The 15,855-nt window shown below is 30.9% G+C and overlaps 1 protein-coding gene across 1 annotated transcript in view; it reads left to right on the top strand.

Moving 5' to 3' along the window:
• Nucleotides 1–1,276: 1,276 nt before the first annotated feature.
• Nucleotides 1,277–15,855, top strand: part of LOC134727830 (uncharacterized) — a 102,578-nt gene continuing 87,999 nt past the window's right edge. Inside the window, exon 1 of the mRNA XM_063592221.1 lies at nt 1,277–1,294. Within this exon, the coding sequence (XP_063448291.1) occupies nt 1,277–1,294 (18 nt within the window). The remainder of the gene's footprint in view (nt 1,295–15,855) is intronic.

Consider the following 15,855-nt stretch of genomic DNA (forward strand, 5'->3'; position numbering starts at 1 on the left):
CAAAAGTTGAAAGTTTAGTAAATAGTTGATCTATAATAATGACCACATCAATAATAATTCATGTCAACACAGATTTACTGGCTACTGGGCTCAAGATACCCTCGGAGAATAAAGCTTAACCAGCAGTGTCACCAACCCAATGGTTTTAGATAAACTTTTCATAGATACCAGGATTGAAATGTTATATTTGCGCCAGACGCTTGTATTATCTGCAAAAGACTTATCAGTAATTCTCGATTAAAAAAATGTAAAAAGAGTAAAAAAAACTATACGAAAATAAAAAGATTTAAGGACCAAAAACTTCCTAAACTTTTCGCCAAATACAGCTAGAGTAATCTATTCCTCAGGAAGAGAAGCCTTCGTATTTCAGAATTTCCAAGTCTTGTAACCAAGTAATTTACAATAATAATTAATGTCAACACAGAAGTGCTGGCTACTGGGCTGGTGATACCTTCGTGGAATAAACACCATACCAGCAGTGGCATCGGCACAGTTGTTTAAAATAATAACTCATAATATTTACTAGGATTGTAATGTTATATTTGCTCCATACGCGCAATTCGTCTACAAAGACTCATCAGTGACGTGCGAAACAAAAAACGTTTGAGAGGCCAAATAAAGTACGAAGTTGAAGATCATCTAGGACCAAAAATTCCTTAAAGTTTTGCCAAAATACACTTTTGCGAATGATTTTAAAATTGTGTTTTTGAATAAGATAAACTGAGAATTTGTGATAGCTGAAACACATTTGACCTAAGACTTAAACAATGAAATGTCACAATAACACAACTTCTTTAGGGTTTAAAATAAATGTTATTCTGAACTGAACAACATTTATATCTTGCATCTTTTTATAATCAATGTATATAAAATACATAAAATTTATCAAGGTCAACAAATGAGTTCTATATTTTAATTAAAGAAAACAATAGTTTACCGCTGTTCGAAATTCATAAATCGATGCGAAAAAACAAATCCGGGTTACAAACTAAAACTGAGAAACGTTAAACATTTCATCTGCTCACACTGATTGGCAAATGCATATTCAACCAGAATATTTGTGTATTCTAAGTTATCCCAATTGAGCCTATCTGAATAATGATTTCCATTGTTCAAAATATTAAAGAAGGGCCTCAATCAATTTTGTAACGCTGCCAATTTCTTCCGGGTATGATTGACAACTTAAACATGTCACACAGATAGCAGTATTTATTTAACATGTTTAATGTGCAAAAGTGTAAAGTGGTTCTTGGGAAAATGTAATCTACAAGATAACATGAAACGTGAAACAGAGGTGAGTAAATTGTTGTGTGAGTTTCCTCTGAAAATATCAGAAAATGCTTATAGTGTTCATTTGATAAAACAAAATATTATCAGATTATTACATGGCATTTTTCATATCGCATGTATTATCAGCACTAGGTTCAATATCAGCACAAGAGCCGCATGGCTCTAGGGCTGATATTGACCGAGGGCTGATAACACATACGATATGGAAAATGATATTTTATGATCTTTTGATGATATGCTTCAACAATGGAGAAAAATAACAGATTCATATATTGATTCTTTAACGTGGTTCCAAAATAGAAATTCCAAGATCGAAATGTTCACGGACGTCGTACTTTAGATTTAGTACATTCGATATGAAATTTTTCATCAAATGCCTTAACAGAGAAGAAAAATATTTCAACATGGACGAATCGACAAAATAAAATTCATTAATAAACATAATGAGCACTGTTTTGAAAGATCAACTTTTTTTTAAAGTAATATTCAAAATTATGTCTGAAACTTGCATTTAATTAATGCTTTTTTTGTTTTTTGTTTTTCATTATTTTACACAATATTCTTTCCAGTATTTAAATAATTGTTTGGTATACTACTTTGTAATGTTTTCTCACTGAAAACGTAGCATTAAGTTGTATTTGCCGGTATTTGCCGAGTTTCACCGGAAAGCCATGCGATAACGTTACCGAAAAGCATGTGATAACAATCGAATCATGTGATAATATCAGTTTATCATATACTTGTATAAAATATTACTAAACTTTTACAGTTCAATAACATTTGAAAATATCAAAAGGCTATAAAAGATTACAATGTTTATTAACCAGATTCCTAAGAATTTTCATAGCGGGCTGATAAAGGTACCTTTATTGACTGCTTCCGGAATGTTATCACATGCCTTTCCGTTAATTTCCGTGACGTTTATCAAATGCAACTTCGTGCATTTCCGGAAATTTGTTTGAAAACTGCAAGTGATAAGACTTTTCACAAAATGGTTGAGGAGCAAAAATTAATTAAGTTAAATTTGTTTTGAAAGACATAGATAAGGTGACAATATCATTGAAGAACATGCTAATTGTTGTGACAAGATAAATAAAATGCTTGTAATATCAATAAACACAATTAAAGTTAAGATTTATTTTTGGTTGTCTGTAAATGTTATCTGAAAGTGCAAAGGCAAACAAAATTAAATTTTAATAGTTCTTGTCAGTATTTATTCTGCTGAAGTATATGATAAAAAGTTAATTACATGTCATTTGTCATATCAGACCCTTTATCGGCCCTCGTTCATGATATTAGCCCTCGAGCCTGCGCATGTATTATCAGCCATAGGTTCTATATCAGCACAAGAGCTGGATGATATGATCTTTTTATCATATGCTTCAACAATGGACAAGAATAACAGATTCATATAATGATCCTTTTACGTGGTTCCAAAAAATAAGTTCAAATATTGAAAAGTTCACAGACGTCGGACCCAAGATTTTGTATATTCGATTTGAAATCTTTCTATCATATGCCTCAACAGAGAAGAAACATATTTTGATATGGACGAATCAACAAAATAAATGATTCAACAATATACATTATCAACACTGTTTGGAAAAGTCAACTGTTTTTAAAGTAACTTTCTAAAATTATGTTTGAAATTTTTAAAAATGCATTTTAATAATTAATGTATGTTTTTGTTATCTATTATTTTACACAATCATACTTTCCAGTATCCAAATAACTGTTTGGTATACTATTTATGTAATTTTTTCACTGAAAACGTGGCATTGAGGTGTATTTTCCGGAATTTGCCGAGCTCACCGGAAAGCCATGCGATAACGTTACGGAAAAGCATGTGACAACAATCGAATCATGTGATAATATCAGTTTATTACATGGCATTTTTCATATCGCATGTATTATCAGCCATAGGTTCAATATCAGCCCAAGAGCCGCATGACTTTATGGTTTATACTAGTGTTGTCAAATCATACACATTCGCCTAACCGGTTACTCGGATAATCGTTCGACCGATTAACCCGGTTAACCGTTAGTTTAAGTTGGTATTTGAGAGCCTTTTCAAAAGTACCCTACACATAGAGATAACATGTGGTAAGAATGTCAATTTGACAACCTTTCATCCAAGTCATAAATCTACGCTTTTAGAATTGAAGTTTGTATTTTGGTATCATAAGGCTTGTCTGAGATTGGCGTAGTTTGACTGATCAAGATTATCAATAGTATCACAGTATCTGGGAACAGTATATCTAAGATACATGTTCCTTACTGTATCAACTATCATAGCGTTTGCACCAACTTCAGATTAAAAAAAAAAAAAAAAAAAATCTTTATCTCGTAGAATTGAGTATTCTGAATTCGATTATTTATTCCTTTTTGTCTTGTTGTCTTCGAAAATAATGTGGTGTGTTTCAATTGGAAATGATTAATCATAACAAAGAAGATGTGGTATGATTGTCAATGAGACAATTCTCCACAAGAGACCAAAATGACACATAAACTATATGTCGCCTGTTTCTTTACTTTGTTGGTTTGTTTCTTTAAGCATTGTACTCGTACTAACACGTATACATTGAGTACATTCACATTCGTTTGCATTTCACAATTTTTGAGTTAACTTTTCGTTTAAAGTAACACTAAGCCTTTCAAGACGGAGGTTGCACATCTAGATGTAGGTTTACACAATATTTGATCAAAAACGAAATAATGAAGTAAATCGTAAAATTTAATCGCATACCTGATTTAAAGTTACTGTTTAAAAAAACATGTATTATACTAATTATGTTTTTTAAGATCCTGCCCCGAGCTGAGGGACGAGTTCTTATTAATTTCATGGTTTTAGGATTAATAGTAGCAATCAATATACTGGACAATTGATATTTCAAATAAATAACCACGACGACAAGTTTTAAATAAAACATAACAATTTAATGATTTCAATACAAATTTATATCAAATATATCAAATCGGTAAACCCAGGACAACATTAGTTTATACCTGATTTTATAGCTAGCCAAACTTCTAACTTGTATGACAGTTGTAAAATGTGTTGAAGACCGTACTTTGACTTTTATAAATTATAAATTTGATAGAGAGTAGTCTCATTAGTTTTCATACAACATCTTCTAATACACATTTTGTCAATTATAGTATAAATGTAGTATATGATGATATCATGATAGTAATTTGTGAACTTCAATTGTATGATAAACAATTTGAATTCTAACATGACGATTGAAAAACGCTGTGAGTTCATATCCTCGGTAATAATGATAGGCAACGTGAAGATTTCTTTTAACTTTGTCTGCATCGAACGCTTCTGATGAATTTTTTACCCAAAGTAAATAGCTAAATGATACCATATGCATTGAATGACAAATACTACCTGTTACTTAAGAATATGTAATGTGAAAGTAGTGAAAAAAGGACGGACAAACGATGATTATAAATAGTTTTAAAAGTTCATATTTGTTTTAGATAAAAGTAAGAATCAGTGATGTTTTCAGTAATGAAATAAGTAGGTTAATATGCAAAAGATGGCACTTTAAGTCTTGAATAGCTATTTTCGATTTGCACACAAATCGTTTGTCGAAAGCATGTCACCTATTTTGTTTTCTTTTTTGTAAAACTTAGTATTAATGATTTGTTCAATTAGGGAACACCAAAAGTTTTTTTTACACATTGAGCTCTATAATTCAATAGTCTTTTCCTTTTACTAATAGAATATAAATAAATCATAAAGGCTGAAATTGTTTTCAATTAAACATGGGTTTAATATTTCTTCTTTGCTTTCGCTTGTGGTAAATTATAATGGGCAAGTGACCAACCGTTGCTTATTAAATCAATATATATATATATATATATATATATTAAAGGCCCAAATAGTAATTTCTAAGAAGGTAGTTTATAGCTTGAAATATTGCTGTTTTTTTTACACATAATATATGAACAAAGATTTTTAAAAGTTCACGTTACACAAATAAAAACAATATGCATTCCTTTGCACTTATTCAGCAGATAACATTCAAAGTGTTCTTATTATCTGCAACACTGTTTTTTTCAAACTATAGACTTTAAATTAAATTCATGTATATATTTTATTTTGAAAATTGACATTTATTATTTGATGGAACCTTTTCAAAATCATGATAAATTGTTATTCTATGAATAAAAAGAAATTAACAGGTTATATACTCGTATTATGGAGTTTCTCTGTGTACACGTGGTTATAGAGGACGAACATGAGTTAACAGTTTTGTAATTGTGTAGTTTGAAAATTGTCTGAAAAGTTTCATTACTTTTCATTAATTTATAGATATCTATCTTAAATACTACCATGATACTTTTTTTCCAAATTACTCAGATAAGAAAATCAATAAAATCAATTGTTAAAATACATAACTTTATCATCCTTGTTGGAAATATGTTCCTTTAAAGGATTTAAGCTGATACAAATTCACTCAGTAAAATAATGGACAACTCTGATGCCGAACGCCGAAGACCTGTCATAATTTCTATAGAATGGGCTGTTAGAGTTTGTTTTATTTTACTTAGAACATTGTTAAACACGTTAAAAAAAGGTTAACAAAAACAGCAACAAACAAACACATAAATAATGTTTGATTTATTTTGATCAAATGTGATCATTCATTTGTGAATACACTTTTATACATTTTTCTACATGGTGGCCTCATTAGATAGCGCTTCAACTGACACAATAGATATTAAAAGTACAGTTGAAGGTAAACATGTTTTTGCTGCATTTTCATGAAGACACAGCGTATGCGTATCATGACTTTGGCATGGGCTAGAACTACTTCATATATTTTTCTTTAATACATTTACATGCGAACGAGGTCTCAAAATGAAAAAAAAACAACGATGAAAGCATATTTTAAATAAAAAAAAGAAAGTGTTTCAAACTTTGAATTAAAATCAAAAGTGTATTTAGATTTAATAGATATAAGTGTAGATTACAAAGAGGATATAGTTATAACAGCTAATAATGGCAAGTCTGATATAAATATTCTAAAATGAAGATCTCTTCTTTTGCTTCTTATTTCTTCTGAGGTTTCAGTTCTTATTAGGTGAAAGAAAACAAAGAAACATAGGGAGATATGTTCACGTTGTAGGAAAAGGTTCAACTACAATGATTGCTCCGCAGTTGATTTTATTTCAACTATAACACTATAATTTATAATTAATGAGCATACAAGAAACAAAAAAACAACATGCAATCAATAAAAATTCTTTTGTTCATCAAAATTTTCCCATCTTATATTGATCAAAATATTATTCTATTATTTGTAAATTGAAAAATACAGTTATAATATATAAATTCATCGCCATGAAATATCCTGATATAAAAACAAATCGATATGACCTGTTCACCTAATATACATGAAAAAAAATATATATACACATTTTTTCAGAATGAAAGCACAACGCAAGCCTCATATCTTTCTTCTCATTCACTCAAATTTATCTCGACTCGGTGATTGTTTTGCTAGAGACGATTATTGTAAACCTAAACGATACCACCTGATTATCATCCCTTTTTCTGAAAGGTCTTGTGACCCTTTTTAAAAAAAAATATTTTCGTTTAAATGTCCCTTGTATTTTTTCCTGTTACCATGTAACCGAAACATAATTTTGCCTCTCGAGTTCCCTTTATCAAAAAACCCTTATAATTAAACAAACACACTATTGAATTTAGCATCTTCGTTTATTTAATTTCAAGATAGTACATCGGTTTGAAAAAAACGATCACTAAAACAAACTGCGAATCGGATACTTGATTGATTTGTTAAACAGAAAACCTGCGAAAACTTTTTCCTTTTTATGTTCCCCATATTCATTGTCGTTGATGAGCGATGTGTTGCTTTATATTCATATTCAAGCAAAACAATTAGATTTAAAAAAAAAATCTTGTAAATCAACGCCGACACTTGAAAAATATTTTGTAGTCCCCTAGGTCAGTGCACGAGGTCTTTTAAAATGTGCAGTTTGTCCACAGGGTGGTGTTTGGGTTATTAATCAAATACTTGAATAGCTATTTTGTCAAAGGAACAAAATGTGGCTGGCACATCAACACCTTTACTTCAAATGAATGATTTTTCTTGAGTATTATTATTCGAAAATAGTTATGGTCTTTGTCTTTTGCGGCATGATCTTTACAGCCTTAGCATCAGCATTTGAATTTTCGTTTTAATTGTAGCTGACTTTGATAGTAGGAAGAATAACAAACTCATCATAGATACCAGGACTAGATTTTGTATATACGCCAGACGCGCGTTAAGTCTACAAAAGACTTATCAGTGACGCTCGAATCCAAAAAAAGTAAAAAAAAAAAGCAACATTGGAGATCGGTTTTAATACTATTAGATAACCTGTAGGAATCAATTATGCTACCTTCAGCTGTCCAATTATTTAAGAAAGATGAAGTTTTTTTTTTAAAACAAGTACTGAACATCTGAAGGTTACATAATTGTTTTCGTCAGGAAAATGATGATACTATCACTAAAATTAAGAACGGATACAACAATAGAATGTCGTCCCAACATTATTTTAACTGAAGATCAACAGTAAAAGGGATGTATTACTAATCGTTAAAAACTTCCATCATCAACTAAAGATAATGTATACAGTTTAATCAATAAATATCGACTCGATAAGTTTTTATCTGCACATGCAGCTACTGTACCCGTAAACAGCAACATAGATGTTTTTATCCTCCTTGTTTTCAACACTTTAAAAAATCAAGTTTTTAGATTGATGTGATTGACACCTTGTAATGGGTCCTTGACAACTCTTAACTGCAGCAAGATGGCAGATTATCAGCATAAGAGAACCAGGGATGTCGCTGTAACAACTGCACGTATTGTTGGTCGTTTTGAGAAACGCTGTTAAAGACCTTCCGAGATAATGAAGACCTCCTATACCATTTGCTAGAGAAAATTATGCATACTGAAGGTTGGTCAGAAGGAAACCCATTGCATACAAGACAATCCTAAAAAAAGAGTGGTGGCCATACATGAGCCTTTTAACAAGAACTGTTCGAGATCAACTCATCGCTACAAGTTATCGTGCGATAAGACCATTTCGGATACCTTTGCTAACGAACAGACACACAGTTTTTCGTATCCAATGTAGTGCAGAGCTCGCCAAAGTTGGAAATTATCATCGTTGAGGAAGATCCAATGTTCAAATGGAATTCGGTTCATCTTCCTTGGCCCGATCGAAGCCCGGATTTGAACCATATCGAGCATATATGGGACACTATTGGGCGGAAAGTGCACAAAAGGACACACCAGTTCAAACACATCATTAAATAACAATGCCCTTCATCAGAAATGGTTGCTGCTACCTTAACAACATATTAGTCGATTTATGGCAGGAATCAGAAGACGTTGAGATGCGGTTATCCGTTTGCTTGGAGGCTACGCACAAAGTACTAATTCTTTGGCGTCTAACGACCAACCATGATGCGAACAGTCATTTAAAGATTAATTTTGAACTGTCTGACATTGTAAAGTTCGACTACAGTATAAGTTGTAAAATGCATTTTTTTGTACAAAAAACACTTCATTTTGTTATTAAAATTGTGGTTATATAAATTATTTTTTTTGAAACATTTTGTGTTCGTTTCAATGCCAATGTTATCATAAACTATGTTTCAATAATATCATACACATATTTTATTATTTTTTATCCAAAAAGAGGCTGATTTTTCAAGTTTTAAAAAATCAAGGTGTTGCAATACTTTTTTCCAGGTGTATATTTTTACTAAAAATGATATGTTACGGTACGTTACATTGTAAACTCATAACATCATACGTCATTTGTCATCCTTTCAAAAAGATCTTTTGACGGGATGTTGTTATTTTCCGACTTTCACCTCTTTTGTTTCCATATTTCATCATTTAAATGGTGAAGTGTAACAAATTTTTATGACTAAATAGTTGTGCCAAAACTATATATATATATATAAACAGGACACAAGAATGTTATGATTGGCAATAATCACAACGGTAATACGAGAACTCTTTGTCAATATTTTCATCTTGTAATAAAATTTAAATCACAGGTCCCGAAAAGCAACCAACACAAATCAATATAAATATATTAAACTCGGAACAATACGTTTGTGACAAATAATATAAACATACACAAAATACATTTAACAAACAAAACCATGAAAACAAAAAAAGCAAAAAAGCAAAACAATCTATCTATATGACATATAAGTTATATATTTTATAAATAAATCAAGAGTCCCCTGTCCTCAGTTCTAATGCCTGTTTAAAATAGGACCATAAGCTTTCTACTTCTTTTGAGGTTGATGGACAAAGAAGATATTTACAAAAAAACGAAAACCGAAAACTAAATACACAGTTTCCGCACATCGAATCTCAAATCTTTTGTTGAATATAATAATAAAAAGGAAGCAAAAGATATCAAATAACATTTGAAGTGGAAATGAAAGAAAGGTATATAATTAAGTATCAATAAAATGTTACCATCAAGCACCAAGTCTCGAGTCAAATTAATAATGCACATAATTGAACACTCGAACCTTTTATACAACATGCACAATTATAACTAAAACCATCAAGGTTAAGCTGCTTAAGTGTATGTCAACGAATACAATTCAGAAGGGAAATGGGGAATGTTTCAAAGCGACAACAACCCGACCATAGAGCAGACAACAGTCGAAGGCCACAAATAGGTCTTCAATGTAGCAAGAATTCCCGCACCCGTAGGTGTCCTTCAGCTGGCCTCTTAAAATATGTTGACTAGTGATAATGGACGTCATACTAAACTCCGAATTATATAACTAAAAATAAAAATCACACAAGACCTATAAGACCACCTTTGTCTTCAAACGATTAGTTTTCTGCTTTTCCAAAACCAGGATATATAACATTATTACAAAAGTGTATCAAGATACAACCTATTAGTTTATTTTCAAGCAGCATTACATATTCATATTATAATATGAATCCATTATTTCACTTTATAAAAGTTTTTTTTTTTTATTGATTGTTCTTCCAACAACATATGCTTATCCTAATTTGAGTTCTTTTTTTTAACCTATTAGATATGAAATGGTTTTGTACATACTCATGTTGAGGAAACTTGAACAGCCAAATATTTTAAAGATAGTTCGTACGCTTTGTCCTTTAACAACACCACTGGGGTAAAGCTGATGACCGTAACTGCATTCACGGTCATCCCAAATGCCCAAGATGTCGGACGAAAAATTAGGTGTTTCTACATCATTTTCTTTACAAAGCATACATTGGTGCGATGTAAATTTATAAAAGATTCACACGGAAGTCACAAATCTCTACCGAGGAACGTGTATAGAACGGGAAATTGGATTTGAAAAATTCGCTAAGACGACCGTAAATCATCTTTAAAATATTTTCAAGATGACCGTAACATAAAATAATGATGACCGTGATTGGTAAAATGATGACCGTAATTTCGAAAGGATGACCGTAATTTATAAAAGATGACCGTACCTTTAAGAGTATAACCGTCATTTCTAAGAAATATCCGTATTTTTAATAATTAATCGTGTTGGTATAAGACGTATTTATAAGACAACATTATCCTAAAGGTAGACAAAAATAAGACGTGCTTCAAATACATGGTTCGTCATATGTAGCATCCAACTACAAAGCAAAGGATTTTTTTTTATTTTTGAGATTCTTCTAATAGAAAACCAACAGAGTGATTCAAAATTTTGTAATGACTCAAATTATGAAGTTTACATCATTAGAGTAATAACAATTGATAGCTTAAACAAAATTACTAAAATTATGAATGGATCATGTGTTTATAAGTGTAAGAGCCCAGACTATCTATATACCATTAATACTGTCCAACGATAAATCCTTTAAAAGAAAAATTAATTAATTTAAATAAAACATTTTTTTTAAAGAAAGATCCATTGCATGTTATTTACAACTTAATATATAGAGAATTATAAATTTAAAAAGAAAATCAAACATGTAATAAAATTGAGAAATGAAATGGTGAATATGTCAAAGCGACAACCACCCGACCATAGAGCAGACAACAGCCGAAGGCAACCAATGAGTCTTCAATGTAGCGAGAATTCCCGCACCCGTAGGTGTCCTTCAGCTGGCCCCTAAAAATATGCATAATAGTACAGTGATAATGGACGTCATACTAAACTCCGAATTATACACAAGAAACTAAAATTTAAAATCATACAAGACTAACAAAGGCCAGAGGCTCCTGACTTGGGACAGGCGCAAAATTGCAGCGGGGTTAAACATGTTTATGTGATCTCAACCCTCCCCCTATACCTCCAGCCAATGTAGAAAAGTAAAAGAATAACAATACGCACATTAAAATTCAGTTCAAGAGACGTCCGAGTCCGATGTCAAACGATGTAACAAAAGAAAATAAATAAAATGACAATAATACATAAATAACAACAGACTACTAGCAGTTAACTGACATGAATGTAAATATACTTCAATAGAATATTAACAAAAAAAAAAAGGTTTTGCTTACAACAACCATTGTCTCTGTTGATTGGTCTTCCATTTTATCTTATAAGTAAAATAACAGAAAATGTTTTTAAAATACTCCGACCAAATTGTTGAAATTGAGCTCCAGCAAAATAGATCCTAAAATAGTCTTGTATGAATAGCGAATTTCAAAAGAGAGCCTTGTAAATTGTATAAACAGAATATAGAATTGTTTTTTTTTACACATCAAGACAAATCAAGATTTTATTCTGCTCCTCTGGAACCATACACATGGGCTCAAATACCGGATATTCATAATCTTTAAGGTTCATCTGAGGGAATTGAAAAATATGGCCGTTTTTACACAGACACATATCTATCAAGAGAACAGACAAACTGATAAATCTAGGAAAGTATTAAAGCATGGCAGGACCTTTAGATATGTGAAAGTTATATAAAGTCTAGGTTTGAGAAAAAAAAACTAATCTACCTTGTTTTTAATGTGCATTTTTTTTTAAACATGCAGAAGATAGCAAAATAAACAGACATACGAGTTTCATTTGGTACGGTCCACTCAGTTACACAGTTAAAATAACCCATTGTTTGCAGGTGTCTATTGTCGATCTATTGTCCATTTAAATCAAAACTACTCACAACATCGATTATACTGTTTACTATCATTTTCATATAAACTCAAAATACGCCAAATAGTTAAAAAGAACTAACCGAGCCCGTATTGCGACAAACTCAACAAAAAACAATGCATACAAATATGGATATTTCTTTCAATTGATGGTCATCCTTTTAAATTTAGTCATTCTTTTTAAATTACGATCATCCTTAACAATTTACGGTCATCTTTTAACCAATTACGGTCAGCCTTGTTATGAACCGCTAATCCTGTTACGGTCATCTCGATTACGATTTACGGTCATCTTAGCTAATTTTTCAAATCCAAATTCCCGTTTTATACACGTTTCTCGGTAGAAATTTGTGACTTCCGTGTGAATCTTTTATAAATTTACATCGTATCAAAGTATGCTTGGTAAAGAAAATATGATGTAGAAACACATAAACAGACAATAAAAATACTGACCTAATTTTTCATCCGACATCTTAGGATGACCGTGAATGCAGTTACGGTCATCAGCTTCACCCTAGTGAACACTGTATATATTTTATAACAAACGAAGTAATTTCTTCTACGCTAATTTTAACTATGCAAAGCCTTACATGTAATCATATATAACACCTCGCTAACGCTAAGCAAAAAATTCCGACAAATATAATGCATATTCATCTTAAAATGAGAAGAGTTCATGACATAAACGATATATTTCTTTCAAAACAAAAGCTATAGAGTCACAAATCTTATCAATTTTCAAAATCTATCTTTAAATAGCAACACCATAATAAATTCTGAGATCTTAATTTTATCAGATTACCTAGAATTAAATCAACAATAATAAAAAAAAAAGAACACCCAATATGCTTATGATTTGTATTTACTTTGGTGCAGGTACATATCTTTGATACGAAGTATTTGTTTTAAATCTTCAGGCAAATATAACTATGAGTTCCATTGACACATTCATGAACACCTATTTAAGTAAATTACGAGTTTAAGATAAGAGAAAGCATAAGAAAGTCTTTTATAAAAAAAGGAAGATATATAAAACACTGCATAACGCAAAGTGGAAAGGGATTAATATAAGTTGCAAAACTTGTTTCCCAATCCACTATAAATAAATATGTTTAAACTATAAACTGCATAACGAGTTATACTAACATATTTTTAAGGTGGCTTTTACATATTGTAACTTGGATGGAAACCTGTCACATTGGCACTCATATCAAATCTCCTTAAATCCAAAAAGCGATTTCCCAAACCTAGCAAGCTCTATTCTTTTCGTTCTCCAGATAAACAGATCATACTTAGAAAGAAAGACCCATTGGATTTCTCTGAATCAATAATGACTCACTCTGTCAACACTTCTGTGTTTACGTGATTTGTCATCAGTATTGTCATAACATATATGAATTAACTGATAACAAAAGAAGAAATCATAAAATATTACAACCTTCAAAATGTACCTTAAAGTTGCAACACCTTGATAAATGACGAAAACTTCAATTTATCAGATAACCTGGAATTAAATCAACAATAAAATTTAAAAAAAAAAACAGCTTGCTAACGATTATTTTTACGTAGGTGAAGATAAATATCTTCGATACGAAGTATTTGAAAAAACTTGGGGATATTTTGTAGACAAGACGCGCGTCTTGGGGTAACCGTATAATCCAGAATTACATAATTTATTTATTTGTTTTATACTATCTCAAACCACTATACGAAACGTGTCAGTTTGGTTTGTGATATACAAACTGTAAATACTTACAAGGACAGAGATATATACATTTGTACATCAAGGGTTTATGATTCTTACTATTTAATTAATGATAAAAGAGATAATTTTTCTTTTTTTAAATCAATATCTATCTTAAATTAATGTATTAAATGGGAGTGATAGTTGTTTCTCTTTGTCATAACCTAAAATTTCACACGGTAAAATTGTTTAACAAATAATCTAACCTATATCCCTTACTGTCAGACATTTTGTATCCGTGACTTTTAAGTCTACATGACGATCAATGTATTGAAGTTGCTACGATTATAAATTAGCTATGACTATACAATGGTTGTAGCTATGATATTTTTACTGTTACAACCTTTTCATGCAGTAGTGAGAATTGAAAGCATACGATTCTGGAATTGTTAAAACTTAGTTACAAAACAAAAATTAAAATATTAAAAATTTGCATCTTTGAGAAAGTTTTTTTCTAGAAATTACTCAGAATCCCTTTATAAGATTTATTTCGCTGGATAACCTACCCATTTGGGATAGACATCTGAACCTCATTTTAAGTTCGCCTTTTATAAACAGTTTAATGAAGTGTAGTTATTGGTTATTCTTCTGAAGTTGATGCTCATAGGAAATGTGTAAAACGCAGATGGTCGATGGTTGTTTATTTTTAAAACACATTGAAAATAGTAATAATTTTTTTCAGACCACATAGGTTTACCTGAGTGTGCGTTTTGTTTTCAAATGTACCTTTCTTTGTTCACAACACTAAAAGTTGGAAATTTGGATACAGGTTTTTTTAAGATTGCATTGTTTTCATTTTCTTTTTGATTTGCCACCGCAAGATGAATTTTGATGGATCGGTGTTTGTTGGAGTACAAATAAAGATTGTCGTCCAGAGAAGGATTGGCTTAAACACAATTCAACCTATTTTCTTGTCAGGTTCGATTCAATTGGTCAACAACATTTGACTTTCCTTGTTTTTGGTAGAATACAGTTAAATTTTGTACTACTGGAGTAAATTGCTAACATCCTTGTTGTTGTTTACGTCAATTCATTTTCCAGTGCAAGTACTATCTTGACAAAAACATCCAGGTTGAAGCAAACGTGTAAAACCACAATTAGTCGAGGTGCTTCCAGCTGTCATATTGAGGATGACAATGAATTACCTAAAAATATTTTTTTTAACATTCGTATTGAAATTGGTACGTTATCCTATAGATAAAATTTTGAAACACAATTCACGTATTCGAAGATAATACATTAAATGTCTGCCTTGGTGTACCAATTACAACATACATGTATATATTTTGCTAGTGACACAGCATGCATAATTTCCCTTGTTTTGGTCAAAACATTTAAAGAACATATTTATGCCAAATTTTGAAGGATGTATAATGACTTAACGTGATTCCATGGTTTTTTTTGTCTCTTGTAAAATATTTGACATATTGGCAGTCCTGCCACATTATTTAAATACTTATAAATATTTGTCTTCTTTTTCTTACCCTTTATGCGCCAGACATATAAGCCACTGGAACTTATACATAAAGTATTCAAATAACTGAGACAAGTTTAGCATGGTGAAATTATTTTCATTCCAGATGAATTTGCTGTTTTTTCGAAATTTATCCTCTGGTTTGCACAATTTGCATAATAGTGCCTAACAAGATTTTGTGAGGTAG

Source organism: Mytilus trossulus, chromosome 8 (assembly GCF_036588685.1).
Source record: "Mytilus trossulus isolate FHL-02 chromosome 8, PNRI_Mtr1.1.1.hap1, whole genome shotgun sequence".
In the NCBI taxonomy this organism is placed as follows: domain Eukaryota; kingdom Metazoa; phylum Mollusca; class Bivalvia; order Mytilida; family Mytilidae; genus Mytilus; species Mytilus trossulus.